The sequence below is a fragment of the Scaptodrosophila lebanonensis genome, unplaced genomic scaffold (genome assembly GCF_003285725.1).
Source record: "Scaptodrosophila lebanonensis strain 11010-0011.00,11010-0021.00 unplaced genomic scaffold, SlebRS2 tig00000043-arrow-pilon, whole genome shotgun sequence".
NCBI lineage: Eukaryota > Metazoa > Arthropoda > Insecta > Diptera > Drosophilidae > Scaptodrosophila > Scaptodrosophila lebanonensis.
The window spans coordinates 2440389-2457246 of record NW_022060545.1 but is presented as its reverse complement, the minus strand read 5'-3'; the positions used below and the strand labels follow the sequence as shown (position 1 = coordinate 2457246).

The 16858-nt window shown below is 38.0% G+C and overlaps 1 protein-coding gene across 5 annotated transcripts in view; it reads left to right on the top strand.

Annotated features, from left to right (window-relative positions):
• LOC115622370 (MOB kinase activator-like 2) overlaps positions 1 to 16858 on the top strand; it is a 39994-nt gene that overhangs the window by 19521 nt on the left and 3615 nt on the right. For 3 of the 5 annotated variants that reach the window (XM_030516292.1, XM_030516288.1, XM_030516287.1), the window contains exon 2: positions 16405 to 16565. In XM_030516292.1, the coding sequence (XP_030372152.1) occupies positions 16405 to 16565 (161 nt within the window). Of the gene's footprint in view, positions 1 to 7265; positions 7618 to 15864; positions 16262 to 16404; positions 16566 to 16858 lie in introns of those variants that run through there. The other 2 variants (XM_030516289.1, XM_030516291.1) reach the window with 2 other exon arrangements.

The following is a 16858-nucleotide window of genomic DNA, read 5'->3' as shown; positions in this document are numbered from 1 at the left end:
TATTTCTTTAATTACATGCTATTTATCATTTCTCAGTGGCTGGCTTTTGGTGCAGCATTTAAACTCCAAAAACTGCTTTGGAGTGCAGATTCAAGGTTTGTGCGGCAATTAAAATATCAAAATGGTTGGAAAAAGACACAAAAGCTAATGTGGCTTTTGAAATGAACGTAAACAATTTATGCATAGGCCTATAATTCACAGATAATACGATCGTACATACATACATACATACATACATTTGTGTTCATATGTATGTACATTCGTGTAGAGTAGAAGGAGGTCAGTGGCAAGTTAACAGCGCTCTGTTAATCCGCTGTTACGCAACAGCTTACTTATGCGGCATTTAATAATGCGTGCGTGCGTGTGTGTGTGTTTGTGTGCTTATTTATTTTTGTACGGAAAGATTTCCTTATTTGCTTTAATTAGAACACATTAAGGCTGCCCAAATATAAGCGACAGTAGGAATTTATATTTAAGCAAGCTCGTCGTTTTAAAATAAAGTTAAATGAACTCAATTGTCAAAGTGAAAAGAACAAAGAGTCGACACTCTCTTGCTGCTGCCTCTGTCAACACCAACGCACACACACACACACACACACAACACACAACTGAACATTCACAAAGTGCGCTGAACTGATAATTAGTTAGAAAACTAAATATTGACAGAAGTGAACATTGATAAACACACACCACAAATACTACAAAGGGACAGGTAATAAGAAGAAGGTTGAAGAAACGGGAGGCACGTTTCATATTTTAGCTGCAACTTTTGGGGCCTTCTTCGCACTTACATACATACATACATACTTGTACATATAAACGAGTATGTAAAGTAGGCTTTGTAGCCCGTCTGCGTATAAAACAATGACTAACTGTATATACATACTTGTACATATGTGTGTATGGGTGAAGCGTATGAAGAAGCAGCACAAAAGCACGCATTTGTATTGCAGGAAGATGAGGCAGAAATATAAATGATGATAAACCTGTCAAGCAAACCGAACGCAGAGCTCAGAACACTAAGCACAAAGTGTCAATGGCAACAACCACCAGCCAGTCAGACATTCTGTCAGTCAGTCAGTCACTTAGTCAAGAGAAGAAGCAAACGAAGCAAAGCTAAGCAAATGCCAAGACAGAGAATAGATATTTGCATAATAATGGCTATGATTTCTTTCCTTGTCTTCCTCAAGAAGTTCAAATTTAAATAAAAAAAAATTATGTAAACAAATATCACGCATACTATACTCGTACAACAACAAAAAAATATGAAAGGAAATTATAATAAATGACTCATATTGTTCAGCACAGTGGGCTCGTCAAAATGTAGAGTCGAGTCTGCCAGTCGAAACCAGAGTCCGAATCGGGCAATTCCATATTGTTTGCTACTAACTGTACCTCTCTAGCTAATTGAATGCCGCGAAGCGGAACAGCCATAGCCAGCCATTCGAATATAGATCGTTGACCAAACTTAGCTTAACTTAGTTGGCTAATAAGCAACAAGAAAGCGAAGATAGATTGCTAAAATAAATAAATCACTTTTACTTTGTCTTGCCGAAAATGTCTTGGTTATGAATTACTAAGCCAACAGCAGGAAATAGCGGCATACAAGTAGTAACGAGATATATCTCCAGTTGTAGAATTGCTAATCAAACATGTTAATTAAAAATGCAAATGAAATTTGTAAATTATTTGATTAGAAATTCTGGAAAATGTTAAGTGTTCTTCACTATCTCAGCAGCTGCAAACGTTATTCTATGAATGCAGATGCTGTCAACCAGAGAGATACAACTTTTGTCTGTTTTGTATCTTTAAACTAGTTACTGATCAATATTAATAAATGTTTTAAGAGTGGCTTAGCCAATGGAATAAGTTCTGCTTGTATCCTGGGTAGTCCTGTAGTGGCTGCTCTCCCTCTCTCTTTTTCTCTCCTACAAGACTTACTTGGGACTGACTTAAGTGGACTTGAACTGAGACATATGTTATTTATATTGGTTGCTGTTGCTTTTACTTTACTTGCACTTTTAGTATGTCTGTTCGTACCTACCTACTACCTCCCTATATATAACTACCTACATTAGCAATATTGTTGGTCTTGTTGTGGTCAAACGACTTTCTTAACGATTTCTGTCTGGCTTGGTAACTTGACGTACTGGTTGCCCTTTTCCCACTGCTCTGTTTCAGATGTGAGAGGCTGTTATGCCAGCTGGGGCCTTCTGGTTTTCTTCAGACGCTGGCTAACGTTTTTATTTCCTGTTCCAATTTATATTATTCAGACAAATTTGAAATATGATTTAGAGGCAAATTTTAAAAGCCGTTTCAACGGTTTCACTCAAAATGTAGTGAAAACAAAGATTCTACAATTTATTGTGAGGCACTTTTGTAATATAGTATGTGTGCATTTCTACTCTGAAGGTAGTCCACATATTCCAGTAATGAGCAGGTCAGCAACCTCGTACGAGTAGTTAACCAACTAACAGATGTCTTAACTTGTTAGCCCACAAACCTTGGGCTCGTATTTCCAAGGAAAGCAAAAAGCCACCTGCCTGCCTGTCTGCCTGTATCCGCACACACTATATTCCATTGACATTTTGCGTGCGCAGTGGACCAAAAAATGACTGCGCCAGCTGTTGAAGGCACCACAATAGCCTCGGACTACAGTAAGGGTATAAAAAGGTACAAATTAATCGAGTCAGAAGGCATGCTGACAAGGTATACGAATTACATTAAAAGTGTCTGCTCTTATCACAGCCAAGAAACAACACCTTCAATAGTATATCACAGACTGCCAGATTCTCGTGTGTAGCAAGTATTTAACGCAGTTATGGTTTTGACTTAATTGCTGTGGAGATAAGTAAGCTTTGAGCTTATTGTTCCAATGTTGCGAAAGCCGTTGTCAAATGTGTGTAATTACACACAAACAATTACCAAAGCAGAAGCACAAGATTCTCTCACCCCTCACACCTAATGGGAAAAGCTGGTACCCACAACTTTGTTAGCGGTAGCGTTAGTGGCGCAGATGCTGACTATAATTATTTGTCCATTAGTCGTGGCAACTGTCGGAAATTGGGGACACGAGCACTGGACGCCTCAGTTGCTTGGGGGCCAATGACAAAGCGCCAGAGGTCAACGAAAATTTCCAAGAATCCACTAGGCGAGCTAGCAAAAAAAAAAAAAGAAGTAATAATAAACATGAAAATGGAGTGCAGTTTAAAACCACTGCCAACGGAATAAGTCCGCCGGACTTGAAGTTAAATGCACGCATCTTGTTCCTAAGCCTATGATTAAAAACTGTGTTAAGAAAGCTTTTCCCATTCAACAATTATTCGTAATGAAGTTTTCCAGAATTTAATTACTTGTAGGTTGTGAAAGGAGGCTTTGTAATTTTAAGATTCTCAAACATATTGGATTCATTTCTAGTACATAATTCTGATGCTTATATATCATATGATATCGTTTCAATCATATTATATTTAAAGGGTTGACTGAGACTTTCCTTTTCAGACTGGCATAGCTAGGTCGTACCTTTAACTTTAAGGTGTGCAGTTAAAGACAAGGTGAACAATTAGGGAATTCCTCGACTAAACTGAATAACTATTTTTCGACAATGATTATTGATTTATTTAGGCGCCTTCATTATGCGAGTTGAGCAATCAAAAATGGGAATGGAGCCTAATCGTACGTTTCGAGGCAACCCAGCACTTACCTAGTTTAACAAACCGAGTGCAAACACTCGCTTACCTTGCCATCGTTTTGGGAGCGCACGTGTGCCAAGCACCTAACAGGTGATACACTTTGACACACACACACATACATAGGCAGTGTGTGTACATACAAATGGACATTAACTGTCGGCATCTTAGTGCTCCCCGAGGCCCGCCAGGTATACACAGACAAAACACATTCAAAGTTCATTAAAACAAAAGTGTAATTTGGCTTCATTTTTATGAACTGTCAACCCGCTGTGGTGGGGTGCGGAGCGGCGTCTGCGTCTTACAGTAATTGCTTTGCACTCATTAAAACAACAACAGTGGCAACAATATCAAATGGAAAAAAAAGAACGGACTTTTTTCAATTTCACCCGCATGCAAAAAACATAAGCTTCATACATATGTACATTGATGTATGTATGTATGTTTGCATGAATATAAAACTTCACCTTGAAGCTGACTGGCTGGCCATCAAGTTCCGGCTGCGCCTCATTTATTTTATTTGCTACGCTTTGGCTGTTTTCTTCTTTCCCTATCACTCTACCACTCTTTTTTATACTCGGCGTCGTTTTTTAATCCATTTATCCACATGTTATCGCCCATCATCGACAGCGACAGCGACAGCAAAAAACATCAGCTACTTACTTAGCTACCTACCTACAGCACCTGTAGTTTTATTTCTCTCTCCTCTCTTTTCATTAGTACTTTCCATTATTATTATAATATTATTTAGTTTTTTCTTTTTTATATTTTGTTTTATACCTTCATCAACCGAATACCCGCCACTGTCATTGCCATAATGACGCATGACTCACAACGTCCATGTCCGAAGCTGTCATCATCGACAAGCTAGCTAGCAATACCGACCGACCACGCCGCAGGGTTTCTGGGCTTCCAACTGTTCCAACTCAAGCTGACAGCGCCACCCGCTCACCCGCTTTGACTCATTTACCCAGCACACCATGGGAACATGCTTTAAAGACATGCCGTAAAAAATCTATGCAATTCTTTAAAGTATGAAATCTTATAAATGTTTCATATGGATTTCCTTTCTATGCAGATATCAAACATTCATAAACAGCTCAGAGTCTGAACCAATGTAATCATTGGCCGAATTATCAGCATGAGTTCAAATCAATGGGGTCGTAGTGATTTGCGATTTGTGATCGATCATTACTGATTTCACCTGCTGACCGCTGTGACTTATGAATCGGAACTTTGAAATGGAAAAAAAACGTTTCTGAAAATAAGACATTTATTTTCCAACTGAAAAGACAGACCCATTGTACCCAGGTTGTTGGTATGCTGACTGGGTACACTAAATGTCAACGGTACTTTGCAATTTATGGTTTGTCTGACAGCGCTTTGAATACAAAAATGATTGGAAATTGCGAACATTTTGGCAGCAGCTGATTCATATCGCAGCTCTTAGCCATTTCCCATGCGCATCCGTTGTCGCGACACTTTTTCGTTTGGCCCGAAACTTAATTAAAATGTATAGTATTCGTATTCGTTTTGTTTGTTGTTGCTATGACTGTTCATTTCGTCTTTACGCTTGATTAATGCGTATATTCGGCTTGTTAATTGTGACAACCCGCGCTCGCATCGCTCCCATAAGCCATCGCCCATCGCCCGTCCGCGTAAATGGAGCGTGGCTCTGATGGATTTATGGGTTGCCATGAGATGTTGCCATATCATCATCTCTGGCCATTGTTTGTGCTCTACAAGATGGCCCTGCATAAATCATCATTATGCCAAATCAATAAAACGCGTCGTATATATACAAATATACATACATTTATATATTATAACGGATCAACATCCCAATTTAAGTAATTTATCTCGGTGCCTATCTACATGATAGACAATGTCCGATAGCCAATAGAGAGATGAAGTTTGCTTCCTTGTGACGAAAACAATTAATGTTAAGCTTAACTTAAGCAGGTAGATTATATCTCACAAGGAAAACAGAGATAAAAGCATATAAGCCAAATTGAGAAACAATTCGAAACAATTGAGGTGGACCTTTACGGTTTCAACTCTACAATCAAAGATTCCATTACTTGTAACTTTCTTGAATATTAGTTCATTATTATTTATGTAACAATAATGGGCCTTAATTACTTAGTCCGATTGACAGACAATACAGAACAGATGAAGTTTGCTTCCTTGTAACGATAACAATAATGAATAGCTTAACTAAACCGGGTATAAAATATCTAAAATGGAAAGCAAAGAGACAGAAACAATAATGGGGACCTTTACGGTTTCCACTTTGCAATCTTGTATTCCATTAGCGTAGTAAGGAATTATTTTTCTCATTTTATCATTATTGATTTGACGCATCTGAAGCGCTTTCATTGATTTAAATCATCCATAATTATTCGATTTTTTGTTTTTGTTTGAAAGGGAAATTTCCTTTAGACGTCACTGGAATTCTCCTCGGATGATGAGTAATGGTTTGAGTTTGTTTTTTTTTTTCTCCGATTCACAACATTTCACACGGCATGTTCCGTCTCGCCCACCAATTATCGTTCATTTTGCGACTCCTTAGTGAGTGTGTTAAAATCAAACTCATGCCATACTTTTTTCTTCTTCTTTTCTTTTTAATAAAAAAAACATTTTTCATTCAAAAGATTCATTAAAAATAATCATTTTTGAGTCATTTACGTGTGTGTTTTTTATTAATTTATGGTCACAGCTTTTGACACCTTTAAGCAAGAGAGGACGTGATGGGACGTGAAGCGGCGGCGATATCAATGCAAGCGACGCTAATTGAAAATGTTCAAGCAGAGCAACAAAAACAACAATAACTACAAAAACAGCAACAACAACAACTTGAACAACACGGAACGAAATGAATATTAATTGTTTTAAATAATTTTGAACTTGGCAAAGGCAAACACAGCCTGATAGGCAGACAAGTACTTGCCGTGCGCAGACGCCAGCGTCAGCGCCAACGTCTGCGTCTGCGTCAACGTCAGCGCAAACATGTTAGATGGGCAGCTGTTTTATTGTCGTACTGATGGATACAAATGTTCTTGTTTTTGCGCTACCGTTGCCGTCTGTCGCAGTCATCAGCAATTGGCATTTGGCTACGTCATGCGTCATGCAGTCAGATACAGAAGAGAGCAAGGCGGCGACATTTGCATAACGACATTTTTTTTTATTTCATATTTGCGCAATCCAATTTGAAAGCGCATCGAAAACTGCCGTTACAAATTTCATTTGAACGCTGCAATGTTGTTGCCCCTGACGTCGTTCATTGAGCGCCACTGAGCGCGTGGGAGCAAACGATTGGGGGGTTGTTATGACCGCACAGCTGATTTGCTGATGAGCTTCCTCTCTATCTCTCTTGTAATCGCATTCGTGCTCATGCTCAGCCCATGCTCTCACGCGTTCGTTCGTTCGTTCGTTCTGTGCTTCTAACATGCAAAGCTCTCTGCGCCTGGGCATGGGTGCGCGACCGCGTCAGCCAGTCTTCTGATTCTGCTGACGCGCGTTTGTCGTATTTTTATTCAGTTGACGGCGAGGCGCGTAACTCAACAACAACAGAAAACAGAACGAAACAGCAAATTAGAATAATAATAGAAATAATAATAATAAACATAATCAAATATAAGATCGTACGAGCGCTTTCCTCAATTAACGGTACGCGCGATCACAAATTTTGAGGCGATTTGTGCAAAAAAAAAAAAGAAGGAACAAATAAATGATACGTCAATAAAACCAATTGAAATAAAATTGAGAAGAGCTTAAATTTGTTTATAAGTGAGCACAAACCATAAATTAGCGACTTCAGCAAAATCAAGTCACACCAGCCGACACACAGCCACAGCAACAAAAACAACGTCATCCACTGCTTTAATGGACTTGAAAAACGCGTTCGGCGCTCGTAACCTTCAAAAAAGTTTGTCTCGTGCCTGCCCCCCTTCCCGGGGGCCGAAGCCTTACCGTCTGCTCTGCTCGAATCACACGCATACAGACATACACAGTTATCTTATAATTGTACTACAACTCTTTAATTACAAATGTAGTACATAGCTTTCATAATGCCTTAATATACACAACGCTATTTGCTCAGCTGTATTGTTCCGTACGTAGTGATCTGCGATTGCTTTCGATTCAAGTATAATCAGTTAAGTTTAACTCAAGTGGCGTGTGGGAAAGTTGATGGGAGAGAATCTTTAAAATGGATTATAAATGATTCTCATCACCTGCGTTGTAAGCGCGTTTAAACAAAGGAGACTCTATCTTTCAAATTGGATACTAATTTCTTTTAGAATCATAGGTCGCTATTTAAATGAATGCACCCAATAAAAAACTTTGTATTCAATTTACATTCACACGTTTAATGTCCGCACTCGTTCAGAATGTGTCATACTCCTACATAAATATGTAGATGTATGCACATATATGGACTAGAATGTATGGATGTGTGTGTGCGCGCATATATAAAATGATCGCAGCAATTATCGAGAGTTTAACTCTCTCGCCATTTAGTAAATGTTCATAACAATCAACTTCACCGACTTGTAATGAATGCACGTGGAAGTCTCCATCAATATATGTACTTAGTGCATCTAGTTTGAAATAAAAATATGGGCATATATACAAGTATGTTACGTGGGACCTTCCTTGATCCTACAACTATACCTACATCGACAAATATGTGCATATATCATTTAATCGCTGTCATGGCCAGTAGACATCGTTATATACTTGCAAGTACAGGGTGCTTGTTAGTCAATAACTTTGCTCAAAACTGTAATGCTGACCAGACTTCTGCTGATCAATATTATTCGATAACATGAAACTATTCAGTTAGGATAGGCAGTTAGCAAAAATTTCGCGCCAATTTGAGAAAATGGATAGACATTTAGGCGATCAAGATTCAGGTTTCATTTAGTGCTGCGATCGTAGTAAGAGGAATTTCACAATCTTTTAAGCAAAGGAACTCAAATAGTCCCTAATAAATAAATATAGCTTGCGGAATTCAAAAAGACCCTAATGGCCAAAAGATTTCTCAGATTATACTGAAAAGAGTACAGATTATAAAAATAAAGCTTCAGTAATTTTCCATCGTTCTAACAACTCCAAACTCTAACTCCAAAAGCTTTATAAACAATAGTCATCTAATAAAAGAAGTTAACAATATATTATCACTCATAGAGTAACTATAGTTTAAACAAAAAGTTCACTTCACTTCGACTTTTTCTTTTCTTTTTAGTACCACTCTTCTTTTTCAGTTGACTGACTCATTGACATTTATTATTGAGACCATAGCTTCGTCCAATTTGTACGATCTTCGTACTTGATATGGCCATTTTGTGTTTATTGCTACAATATGTATGATTTATTCTGGATATTGTCGTGCGATATTTGTGTTGCTGTTGTTGTTGTTGTTGTTGCTTTCTCTGCCTTTTTGCGCACTGTAATAGTCATTAATTAAATTTTCAATCGTTCGATTTGCCATGATAATTATATTCAACAGTGCGAAAGTCAGCCGTCTTATAACAACAATAAACACAATAAGTACAGTGAAACACATTTAACGCCGCTGCTTAACTGACGATTCATTATGGATGTCGGCAAATGTATTTCTTTCACTTTTTCTTTCCCTCTTGCCTGCACTTTAGATTGCTGTCTTGTTTTATGCAAATATTAATTTGTTTTATGAAATTATTCGTTTGTCAATTCGCTGATCGACGCGTTGTCTGACGTCATTTTTGTGTAGTAAACGTTAAATAAATTTCATCTCGACTGAGTTGTTTATTTATTTGACTGATGTGTGTCTATAGTGAGAAAGCATGAACAATGAGTCCCATGGTCTTATATAGTATGTACGTATGTATATCGCGCTGGTTTTATTTTATGTTTTGTTAGATGGAAATCAAAGGGAAAATAATTAAATTGGGAATCAACAGCGAAAAATTCCATTGAAACATGTTGTACTGAGTTATTCAAATGTGATGGAATATTACTTTAATTTCATTTCGCTTTCTGGCCTTTAAATTTATGTTATATTTGTACAAGTATGTATAAACGGAGGTAATACTATACAATCCGCATTACATATTCGCGAGCAGAGGCCGCTGTAGAAGAAGCAGTATTTTTTTGAATTTCAACAACAAAATCCACACCTCTGCGTGAAATTTATTACTGATTTCTTTGAGATCTGGGTAGTTATACATACACGTAGAGTACAAATATAAGACAGCTGTGTGCAATATTTGCTGTCTTATAGTTTGTGAGACATAGGTGTTCATACGGACAGACAGACTGGGCTAAATCGATTTGTCTTGCCATGCTGATCGATAATACAAGTATATGAAAATACTGTGCCACGTATCCTTCCATTTTTATGCCCTGTACCTATGGGGCTCAAAGGACCCCATAAAGTACATATATTCTTAATCAGCATGGCGAGACGTATCAAGCTAGATATGTCCGTCTGTATGAACGCCTGGATTTCGGAATCGGCTAATCGCACATTAACCAAATTTGGTATGTAGGTCCTAGTCCCTAGGTTACACGAGTTTATTTTATTTTTTTGCCCAACCACTTACCCATATGTGCACCTTTTGCATCACTCAATTGTTCAAAGTCACGATAGATAGTTATGCTTTAGACTTTGTTTTCTTGACCTAAATTAGAAATCACACTTATAGCCTTAATAGTGAGATCGTTCTGGGAATGAGAAAACTCTGTTTATAACCGAGCTATGTATACGTATTTGTTCTTCCAAAACATACACATACTTGTATTTGTTATAAATGTTTGCAATCTTATAAGAGTTGCACATAATATACTCGTATGTATATTATTCAATGAAACTGTTATATTATGTCATTATTCTGTCACGTTTTTATGCTCGTATGGCTGTTGCGCAGCAAATTCGTTGGCAATGATGACTCAATTGTTGCCATTGTTGTTGTTTCTTGGCCCTTTTTCCTTGAGTGTGAAACACCAAAAACCTCGCCCGGCCCTGCCCGGCCCGACCCGGCAAGCGAGCTAGCAAGCCACCAGCCAGCCAGCCCATATTTATAGCTCCGAGTCCATTACATCATCGTCATCAACATCATCATTATTACCATCATCAGCAGCATGATTAAAGTAGAAGGCTTTGTTGTGTGGTGTGGTGTCAGTTTGTTCTTTGTAGGTCGTATTTCGAGCATAAAACAGCGAATTTCGGCCAATTCTTTAAGTAGGTTTTTCTTTTCTAGCTAATGAAAGCTCACGCTTTGTCTTCTGAGTCTGAGAATCTCGACCGATGAAGAGAGGCGGCGTCAGACTGCGACAGAGAGAGAGAGCGATAGAGGGAGGTGAGGAACGTTTCAACGGCAATGGTTTGTTTCCTTGCTATATCTTATCTTAGTTTGAATTGTTGTGGTTGTTGTTGGCAACCAAACTGTAAACATATGATTGTGGTTATTGTTTTTAACCGCCAGCGTCATAATGTTGCTGTTGTTGTTTTTACATTTACTTTATTTTCTATGTGGCTGTTAGTGTTTATGGTCATTAACTTATCGTACGATGTTTCTATTCCTGTTGCTGTTTTTGTTGCTATTGTAGTTAATGTTGTTATTGTCACTGGCGTTTCAACACCTCTAGGCACTTATGTACTAAGTACCTACGCCTACGCGACCATGCACGCCTACATCACAGTTACTGTTCGCTTTAATAAACATCAACAACACGAACCCATACAGACACGTTCGAGTTGATAGCAGTTATGAAAAACAACAACAACAACAATTGCCTTTGTCTATTGTCGTTCCGTTATTGTCTCTAGTCATTGTCTGATATTTAGCAATATTTTTTACATAGTTCCATTTTCATTTCCATTTCCATGTTGTGCTCTGCTCGTGCCTATGCCCCTTTCTAATCGGCTCGTCAGCCTATCTAGCCATTTATTTAATTTCATCATCAAGCCAGAACAGCACTACCCCATCTGTGTTCGCCCAGTGCCACAATCGTGGCGCATAAAAACAGTCCAATCAACCAACAAACTATACATATGTACATATATATGTTCATTCATATATACATACGAGTACATATGTACATATGTATAGACAAACGTGTGTAAATATTCGTTTATCATTTGAGAATATCGCCATATGTTGACCACTTGGTGAGCAAAAATGCAAATACCTGAAAGAGTGGACCCCATTGAAACTTGGTACCACACACATTAAACTCATTGTTGTGTACCCTTTATAATAAGAGTGGCTATGATTTGTCACAAACTTATGCATATATAAGGCAAGATGACAAGCCAAGTTTGGTATTACTAGGGGTCAGAGTTCAAATATTATTAACGCTCATACAGTCGAACACTTGGTCGGATAAACAGTCAGACATGGCCAATTTCCCTATATGTTGGCATTCAATAGGTGTCCTTATGGATCCTTAACTGATCGCTGCATTGCAGGCTATTCCTAAAATCTTTGCCCTTCTTCATTGAGTCACTCTCAGGATTGATATATTTCCATGGCATTTCATCATTTCGAATGCAAGCGCCAAAGAGAAACGAATCAATATAGAACTTTGTAATTGGAAGAGCTAACCCAATCATAGAGCACGGCATGGAGTACTTGAATAGCACGCAGCCTTCCATTGGTTATCTCTCGATGTGATAATAGTAAAAGCTTTTTTAATTGATGGCTCAATTATATGAACACCCGGCATATGAAATGTGTATCGCATCTAGATAGTAGCGCACTTATCTATTGCGGCCCTAAGTGGAACTCGAGAGCATTGGCGTATCACGGTCACGCATTATTGGAGTTATAGGGCCTCTTTCAATTGTTGCTCCCAAATGAAGACCACAAGCTTATTTTATTTGTTCTGTCTAAATTTTGACCTGCCCAGCAGGGCTAGTTATTGAGGGAGGCTCTTGTGGTTCCCTCCCGATATTTGTTTTATACCACAGCGGAATAGGCCAACTGTCACCTTTTAATTGATTATACAATTGAAGTATGGCCGGCTATCGGTTAACGCACAGGGTCAGGGCTCTGGAGAACGTTTCGTTATACTCAAATTTGTTTACTTGGGCCAGGCCGGAAATGATGTGCTCCCCATTTTATTTATCGTCATTTTTATGCACCTTATGGGGCTCGTTTCGTTTTTGGCTTAGTCTTTTAGTTTTTAGTTTTAGTCTGTTTCGTTGGCCGCTGGCACGACATCCAAATGCGACATAAAACTTTAACGTGCCAATATATTTGCGGACTACTCTGCGCCATCGATTCGAGGTTTTTATTATCGTACTATATATGTGTATGAGTGCGTGTGTATGGGGAGCGCTATATTATTGCGTTCCATAGCAATTCTTAGGAAACATATACAAACACAAATATACGTGTACATATATAGTATTTATATATTCTGTGTGTATGCATGGTTGTATGCGAAGTGTCTTATCTATGGCAACGTGTCATTTCGATTGGGAAACAAGACGCATATTGTATATCATCTGCATGGCCCAAAAGATTGTGGTTGCACGTGATTTTGTTTTCTTATTTGAAGCAATTGCCAAAAACCTGACAGCAATCAAATGTGCAGAACAATAAACAATTATGCAACTAACTATCTTTACACTAACCTGATATTCCGATGTGATACTAAAAGTCTTCAATTTGTATTTGGAGATCCATTAGGCATTTCAATTTTAAAGTTATATTTTATTTCCTAACATAATTGAATGCTCAATCAACACTTAGGCCCAATTCTCGTTCAAACTAATTTAATCCAGAATGCGTATTTTTGCAGAAATTTAAAAGAAATTCGCGTGACAAACTACTTATCAGCTTTGCTAAAAAAAAGATTTTTAATTATGCAAATAATAAAACAATCGAGATGGGGTTGAATCATCTGGTACATGTTTCTTTATACCCAGAGATTTAAGTAATTAATAAAGTATGGAAAAAGGAGAATCCACTTATAAGAATCAGCTGATACAGAAAAGCATAAATAACTCCCCGTGGTACAATATTGGCCACCAAAGATATACCCTCTTTCTTGTTTTGGAATGTTCAGAATGTTGTCGCCAATAGTTGTTATTTATAGCCTTTTCTAACACGCATATAAATTTCGTCTGTTACGGTATCTTCATCCCCTATAGATAATGGTAGTTAGCGGAAAGATGCGGTGATTATCAGAGTGGCGATTATCGAAAGCAATATCACAAATACGCAGCTGTTTGGTTTCCAAGTCAATAAATAATTTCTCAGTCATCCAAGGATGATCATCAACGGTGAAATATATTATTCGACTAGAAGCTTTACGTTGGAAGATATTGGACATTAAAGCTTGGTTAATTTCTTCGATTTTGCACTGATTTAAAAACTGTAGAAATGCTGAAATACAATTCCTTTAATTTCTTCGAATCACATTCCTACAGCAAGAAGCCCTCTGAGCTCATTTGTTCGACCTACAACTACAAATTGAGGAACTTTAAGTTGACCTTGGCGATGGCGTCAATCTTGAAATACGAGTGCCCTCGATTTGTTTAACTATAGCACTCACCCTTAAATGTCGTGCATTACGAAATCAAATTGGAGCATTTTGCGATTTGCAAAAACCTTTTAAGTTTAATGCCGCTGACACGCAAATTAAATGCATCGACATGAAATTGAATTCACTCACCCACGAAATAGCTCGATCCTTGGCATTATTTTCTGTTCAATGTCTACCCTCAGCTCAGGGTGGATGGCTTGCCACCCTCCCGCTCTTGATGTACAGAGGGAGAGTTGTTCGTCGAAGAGGTTCCCATATCAGAGGGTACCCGGCAGTGAATGCTTAAATTTATTTGATTTGTTATTGTTGCCGTTGTTGTCGTAAACTGCTGCCACTACTTGTATTTGACAATGGGGCTACCCGTGTGTGTGGTGTGGGCAAATTTTCATTATCACCTGCTGCAGTACTATATAGTACAATGGGGGGCGAGTGAACTGTGAGAAGTTGATTGTGTTTGCCTGCGAAGCGCGAAAAAATCGAGGCCCGCGTCAGCCCGTAAATAATGGAAAATGTGCGTCATTTGAAAACAACACAATCATGTGTACTACATACATACTAGAGATATGTATGTATATAGAGCTAAATGCGGCTTTTATCATGGAGTTTAGGTCAGCACGCCTCGTTACCTAAACACAAACCATCCATGGCTCGCTTTTTAAAAGCCCACAGACTCGATGTGCCCCTGAATATTCGAAACAATTAAAGGCCGTGCAGTGTAAAATATAAAATCAAAACTAAACTTTAAAACTTGTATGTTTTTGTGCTGATATTTTGCTTTAATAAGACAATTGTTGTTCTACACAATGCGCTACATTTTTGGGGTTGGCTATATGGATTTATTGGATTTCATCATCTTTGAGATCTTAACATTATTCTAAAAACCGCTTCACAGCTAAAAAAATCAATAAATAAATTATTTTAAAACTTACTCAATCAAGTTGTTGCTCAGAAGTTGGAATAGATATAGAACTTATTTTTGCTTTAAAAAAATAATCGACAGAATGAAATAGTAATTAAACATTTTTTTCTGTAAAAGTGAAAGAATCTAAGTTTGTCAATAAAAATATCGCTTATACGCAATGGTGGCTCATTGCATATTTTAAATCTTTATTCAGAAAAAAAAAGAAAAGTATAAAAGAAGCAATTGAAAAATTCTATAAAATCCAAATCAATAATTTTGTTCTTCAAACGAAATTATTGCTAAACCCGTTTGCCCTTTCTGAGAATATAGATATCAAAGTTTTGTTGAATGGTATGGAACTTTTTAGACCCCCATTTCAGCTTCGACGTAGGGCTCTGATAAGCCGCTTACGGAGGTGTGAACCAAAAATCGTACAATTTTTAGAAATATGACGCCAAAATTCCATTTGCGCTTTTGCGGAACACGATTGCGCCTTATCTTGAGGCGGTTGGATGGGCGACATTTGAATTTTATTGCCAAGCTTTGTTATGGTGGTCGCTTTTGTTTTTACTGGTGATCGAGAGAGCTACCCATTATCAGAATACCAGCCAAGGCGGGCACTTGTGCGACTCGAAGGCGCTGAGTTACAATAGTCCATAACTTCGAGGTCGGCGAACAAAGAACTTTTGGAGCATTTCAGCTACGGTTTGAGCTAATTTCTTTTGTTTTGCACAGTTCTCATAGTGCAGGCAAAATGAATAACCATCATTTGTAAATAATACCAAAAAATGAACGAAACGCTAAACTCCAAAGTGCCAAGAATAACGAAAACAACAACGCCAACAATAATTGAGTCTGAAACTAAAAGTAAAAGAAAATCTAAACAGCTGAGCGCATCATCGGCGTCATCGCTTTCGCTATCGTTATCGTCATCGGAAACAACCTCTGTCTTTCCCCCTCCGAATATTGCCGCGTCCTCGTCTGCACCGACATCATATGTGATTAAATGCCTTTTAAAAACAGCACGTTTTATGTGGCAAGTGACGACAATACCCGCGAAAATCGGTGAAACTATAGGTACACTATACCGTTATGCTCAGGATTCTGTTGATAGTTTTCTCTGCGTAGCTGGGTGAGTTCCATTATAGAGTCCCCCAACCACAACTATTTTGTGCGAAGAAGTTAAGAAGCAGTAACAAGCAGTTTATTATAAAAGAAATATATATCTAAAATATTTATATCTAATCGTATTGCCTTCTCTCCGTATCTTTGCAGTAAGGCGCGCCGCAAGGAACGCGATGGAGATCAAAATTCAACAGATACCAAATTATATTTGGAGGAGAGCGTCCTAGAACGTAAATTACCTGAAGCTGATCTCAAAGCCCTAGTGGACCTTCCAGCTGGTTTGGATTACAATGAATGGCTGGCGTCACACAGTAAGTTCAATTCCAAGTTTCCCAAATTCAACTCAAGCCTATATCGCATGCATAAAGTACATACACTTCTGTGTATATAACTGTTATATAGTATATACCTAATATATAACGCAATTCTGTTGAGTGGCTTGTTTAAGGCGTTTGCGTGTTTTCTGTTTCGACACACGTGATTCGCAAATTATTATTATTATTATTATACCCTACTGTACGCTAACAGAGTATAAAATTTAAATGCACATAAGGCCTAGGAAGTACTACATATATGTGTACCCTTAAATTACCATAAACCTATA